Source organism: Nannochloropsis gaditana (assembly GCF_000240725.1).
Source record: "Nannochloropsis gaditana CCMP526 unplaced genomic scaffold scaffold629, whole genome shotgun sequence".
NCBI classification, from domain to species: domain Eukaryota; class Eustigmatophyceae; order Eustigmatales; family Monodopsidaceae; genus Microchloropsis; species Microchloropsis gaditana.
The window spans coordinates 3,203-8,600 of record NW_005803324.1 but is presented as its reverse complement, the minus strand read 5'-3'; the positions used below and the strand labels follow the sequence as shown (position 1 = coordinate 8,600).

The 5,398-nt window shown below is 54.3% G+C and overlaps 2 protein-coding genes across 2 annotated transcripts; both read right to left on the bottom strand.

Moving 5' to 3' along the window:
- Window positions 1-156: 156 nt before the first annotated feature.
- NGA_0198700 (uncharacterized protein) lies at window positions 157-2,019 on the bottom strand (the record flags this gene model as incomplete). The annotated part of the gene is made up of 7 exons (XM_005854088.1): window positions 1,930-2,019; window positions 1,591-1,725; window positions 1,372-1,461; window positions 1,076-1,236; window positions 861-932; window positions 555-666; window positions 157-282 (listed from the first exon to the last, which is right to left on the bottom strand). Exons 1-7 carry the CDS (start codon window positions 2,008-2,010, stop codon window positions 157-159), a joined length of 777 nt encoding a protein of 258 aa, XP_005854150.1. The 5' UTR covers window positions 2,011-2,019.
- A 499-nt stretch (window positions 2,020-2,518) lies between these two features.
- On the bottom strand, window positions 2,519-3,391 carry NGA_0198600 (uncharacterized protein; the record flags this gene model as incomplete). The annotated part of the gene is made up of 1 exon (XM_005854087.1): window positions 2,519-3,391. One exon carries the CDS (start codon window positions 3,389-3,391, stop codon window positions 2,519-2,521), a length of 873 nt encoding a protein of 290 aa, XP_005854149.1.
- Window positions 3,392-5,398: the final 2,007 nt, after the last annotated feature.

Genomic DNA, 5,398 nt, shown 5'->3' with positions numbered 1-5,398 from the left:
AGGGAGGGAGGGAGGGAAGGAAAGAGGACGGGACCGGAAGGAGAAGACGTGAGTGGGTCTACAAGGGCGGCATAAAACGCGAGTGGTCTTCTCTTCTTTTCGCTCTGCGCATCCTCCTCTGCGACCCCGCCGTCCCCCTTTCTTGATCCATCTCCCTCAGAGCTCCGTACCGGGCAAGATTCCCCTGTACAGCCCCGCGAGGCCCCCCCTCCCAAGGGCCAGCACCCTGTCGACCAGGGTGGCCTCCCTGCCCCGCGGACCCACGGGGGTGCCGGCTTGAACCTAGAAAGAGGAAAAGGGGGAGGAGGCGGGGAAATGGGGAAGAGGTACATTGGAAACATCGGAGTGCGTCGGTGGTGAGTTTGGACCCTCGGGTTCATCTCGCTCTGTTGAAAGAGCTTGGACTGGGATTAGCCAAAGAATAGGACGGAGCTACGAGTACAACGGAGGAAAATACGGTAGAAATGGACTGGGGAGAAGGAGGAAAATAACACAAGGAAAAGGGACTGCCACGAGGACAACGGGGAGGAAAAGAGCCTAAGAGGACCAGTGACCTGGTTTTTCAGCACTTCAAGCGGCCAGACTACCCAAAAGCCGAACGTTGCCGCACCAGCTGACGCGAGAAATTGCCCAATTTTGGTCTCGAACACCGAAGGATGATGCCGTCTGAAAGAGAAGATCAAGCGGATAAAAAGGGCAAGAGTGAGGAGGGGTGTTCCAAAAGGGGGAAACGAAAGGCGGTGTGAATGGGGCCAGACATACGGACTCAGTATTCATTCCAAACGTTTGATTCCTAGAGCGTCAATTTGTCATCATACGGAGGGGAGGCGAGGACAGGAGGGGTGGGAACAGCGCTCTACCGGATCGCGTCGACGGTGACGAAATACGTGGTCATTACGCCTCCTGTGCGGCCCAGCTGCAAGCCGAAGCCTCTGGCGAAGAGAGACGTGTGATGGGCGTGGAGAGAGGGAGTGGTGATGACGAAGAGATGATGTGGGAGGCATAAGAGCTTTGTAAACCCTCCAGCCTCCCCGATCCTCCTTCCTCGCCTTTCCCTGGTTCCCTCCGCACAGACCTGTACACCTGCCCCAGCTTCCAGTCCTGCCCCGTCTGTCTCGCCACCTTCGCAAACTCTATAGGGCATTCCAACAACGACCGCGCCGTGGCCGCTGCCACGGCTGCACCCACCACCCGCACCTGGACCCCCTGCGTGTGTGGGATTTCCTCCCGGCCCACCTGGAGGTACGTAGATCAAACTAATTCAGTCGGTTGCAATTAGCAGGGCAGGAAGTATTGTAGGATAATCGCATCACGTCATGTTTCGCATGCCATACTGCTCCTTCCTCTGATTCTCCATCCATCGTTGCTCACCTCATTGTCCCATTTGGTATAGAGGGCCTCGAAGACGGCGAATTGGGTGGAGCGATAGACTCCACTGCCGAGGAGAGGAGGAAGCGCACCCTATAGGGAACAAGCAGGCATATATATCGTACCATAAACATACACATTGCGGATGAAAGCTGCTTTTCTTTTGAGCCCTCTCGTCTACATACTCAGCGTACGAAATTTAGGGCCTCTCACACGTCTCACCTTGTATAACCCCGGTAGACCCTGCGTCTTCAATACGGTGCTGAAGGATCTTACCATCCCAGGGCCTTTTATGAATCCTTCTTGAGCTTGCATTTTGGTCTTGATCGTGTCGAAGGGATGGCCCACGGCGACCGACTACGCGCAGTTTTGGGGCCGCAAGAGGATGGTGATTTAGCAAAATCCAGGAACAAAACAAGATTTAGCATATAAATCTATAGCTTCGAATCCCTCTGTGTGCTTTTTCACGCTTTTTGTATGTTTGCCATCCATAAATGAACTTGCAGACCCTGGAATGGGCCGAGGGCGCGGGACAAGCTTGACGATCTCAATAAAACTCACCGTGACACCATATAGGACCCCTGTGCCGAGACCAATCGCGCCTTCCTTAAGCCAATGTTGTCTTTTCTCGTTGTGCGTCATTCCTAGCCTTAGAAAATGTTGAAACCATGCTCAGATGAGAGGGCGAATAGCTCCGAGTGTAGTGTCTACGGTTGACCGTTGCATGTCTTCCGCCTTCTTGTTCTTTGCCTCAGAGGGCCTATTTCTAATTCGAGAGCCAAGAATACGCCATGTTGGAGAACACTTTTTCAATAAAGACTTTTTAAATGGGAAAGTCAAGAAAGGCCAGAATTCTTCACAGACGCCTATTTACAGGACAAATTGCAACACGCAGTTGGCAGGCTGTGGCAAAAGCAATGAGACAGCTTGGGAGGCTGAGATACGACGAGAGCTCGGAAACGAAATCAGGAGATGACGATAATTTTACTTTTCCATGTATACATGCAAAGATTCTTCTCTCTCGATCCGAGTCATTTTTAAGATAAGACAAGTATGAACCCGACATACATTTTTCCTGTACCCTTCCTCTGCACACTGCCGCTTGGCGGCTGCCGAGCGCCCGCTTTAAAAAAGGGACACCATCATAATATCAGCCACTGTCGCCGATCCCTTCGCCGCTCTTCGTCGTCGTCCCCCTGAAAGGCACGCTTTTCGTGGTGGCTTGGGTGGTGGTAGACGAGAGCGTGCCGTTGGCCGCGCGCTCCGTCGTCACGGTCACGCACACGCTGTCCTTGCAGGTGATCTCCACGCGTGTGCCAGGCCCAGTCATGCTCAAGGCGGTGCTGTTCCCTTGCATGTCGGGTTCGGCGACTTTGCACAGTCCCTCGCTGCAAAGCACGCACCGGCTATTGGTGCAGATGAGGGAGGAGGAGATGGTGGTGCCGTCGGCGGCGGTGGTGGTAGTGGTGATGCTGCTGGTGCTGTTGGCATTCGTATCGTTGCGCTCCTCCATTACGACCCCGTTGCTAGGCGCCAGGGGCTGAGCCACAGGCTGGGCGACCATGGGTGGCATGGCGGGCATCAGACACTTCACGCCCTTACACGTGGGGCCGTCGGCGGCTCCGAGGGCTTTCCCTCCTCGCCCAGACGTCTCCAGAGCGGCAATCCCGGGTACTGGGCTCAGGCTGGTAGACGCACTTTTTACGTCTCCAGCCTTCATCGTGCGTGGGATTCGCTCGGCATCGCCACGATGACGCACCTCGAGCGCCTCCTGCTTCTGTTCAGGACCGGCCTGAGACAACCTCACCGTCGCGAGGGTCGTGCATATGCTCCCGACGCATGAAAACTCCTCCGGCACCCGACGGGGTTCTACTTCTGATTCATTCGTCACATTCAAGATGCTGTTGCTGCCCCGTAGGCTCCCACTAGGGCTCGATGTGGTATCTCTCGTCGGGACAAGCTCATCCGCAGCCGAGAGCCCCAAGGAGGCCAGGCTGAGGATTAGAACTGCCACCTTCAGCATTTTTGTGACGCACCGATTATAGGAAGAAGACAGCTTTTGATCTGGAGGAGAAGAGAGGTGAAAAGTGATGAGCGCAAGTTTCCTCAGCAATGGATGGAAAAGCAAGGATTATGTCTCGGCGTCAAGGGAGGTAAGCCACGCTCCCGCTAGCTACATAAATCGGTAATAAACGCCAACCACAGAAATGTCCAGCCTCACTCTGGAGGCTCAGCTTCCAAGCGTACACTTTCCTCATCAGTACTAGTGGACACACGGCAAATTGTAAAAGCGGGAAATACATATATATATATATACGCCCAGGGACCAAATTTCCTGCACCGGTGGCGTCGGCCTCGTCGCTGTGCCACAGAAACGTTCCACGCGTGACTCCCCATTAGTTCCTGAAAGACTCGAAAAATGTCCTACCAAGACATGGAGGCGAGGCAGACATTCATTTGTCCGTCGGCAGTGACTTTTCTTCGAAAAAACATGTGCATATGGTTCAAAGGACATTCCGCGGTCGAATTTGAGGACTTCCTCAAGGTGGGAGGCGGGTCATCCCTCACATTACTTTCTTTTCATCGACATCGAGGGTCTGCGTCCGCGTATAATATTCTCACCTGCCCTCTCATTGAATCGCGAAAACGCTGTAAAATTTGCCATGAATATGCGGGGTGGAATCACATGAAAGGCGGGAGCAGGGACCATCTTGTCGGCAAGGGTGTGTCGTGCATTTTTGTGTATTAGCACAGGGTTCCGGGTCACGTACCACGATATGATATATCTTAAAGAACAATAAAGAGAAAAGACGAACAATCGAGCTGGTTGACTGCCGAGATACCATTTTCTTGGTTTTCACAAAGCTGTAAACATAGCTGTCGAGCATACCTTCCCCTATATTTTTCCTGCCGAAAATGTGGGTACGCTAGCTACTACCAAACATACTCAGGCTTTCAGTGTTTGACGTGAATCAGGACATATCAGGACGCCATGTGACAGGGAGGAATGGGAGAAGAATCGACCTACTTGGAGCACACGCCTACGTGTGCTCTTCCCTTCCCCAGATACCCCTCCACTACGATGCACAGACGACCCGCGTGGGCACGAGCTACACGGTCCTCGCCTCCAGTCATGCATGCACGGAGTCGCAAGGCAGCGTCAAGACCCCCGTCTCCCTCCCTTTCTGTTCTTCCAGTGATCTACATGCGATCTCCCCTATTCTAAGCCGTCGTTGTCTACGCCGGCGTCAGGTTGGGCGGCAAACTCGCGTCCTCCTTGGTCTCATCCTCCTTCTTGGCATCCTTACTTGGCGGGTCGGCGCTGTGGCAGTGGAAAACGCGGATATGGGGTCAAGAGTGGAGGAGGTGAGGATGCCTGCCACTGACAAGCTCGGCGGAGTGGACATCGACTTCCCGTAGGTGCCACAAAGGAACTCTCCTATACGTGCGGACCTCCAATCTCCTTGGTATTGACAACATCGTCAGCTCGAACGAGAAAGCAGGATATACCCGTACCTGACCGCGGGCTTGATGCTCTCGATGAACTCCTGGTACTCCTTGTGCGCGGCGAAGGGACGAGGACCGATAGCCCCGACGATGTCGTCGTGGTTGATGGTCTCTTTCTGCGATCGCGGGACAAGGGGATGGATTGGATGGTGGAAAGGTTCAGAGACGCTTTGAGAGAAGAGACGATTCAAGAAAAAAAAAAGAGAATGCGGGACATGACGGTCATGACGAGAGAGGGAGAGAAGGGGAGCCCCCGCAAAGGACGCACCTTGAGGAGGAGCTCCGCAATGTTCTCGATCTGAGCTTTCTTCTCTTGAAGAAGCACAAGGGTGCGCCTGATTGAGACAAGAGGGGATGAAAGCGGGTACGGTGAGACCACCCTGTCTCGGAGCCCGGATGCCAAGGCCATTCCCTCGGACGAGATCATCCCTCGCGAGCAGAGCACCCTCATAGCGTGCACTGGATGGTGCGTGCCCCCCACGCCCTCTGCGCCCTGCCCCACATCCCCTCCTTCCCGGCATCC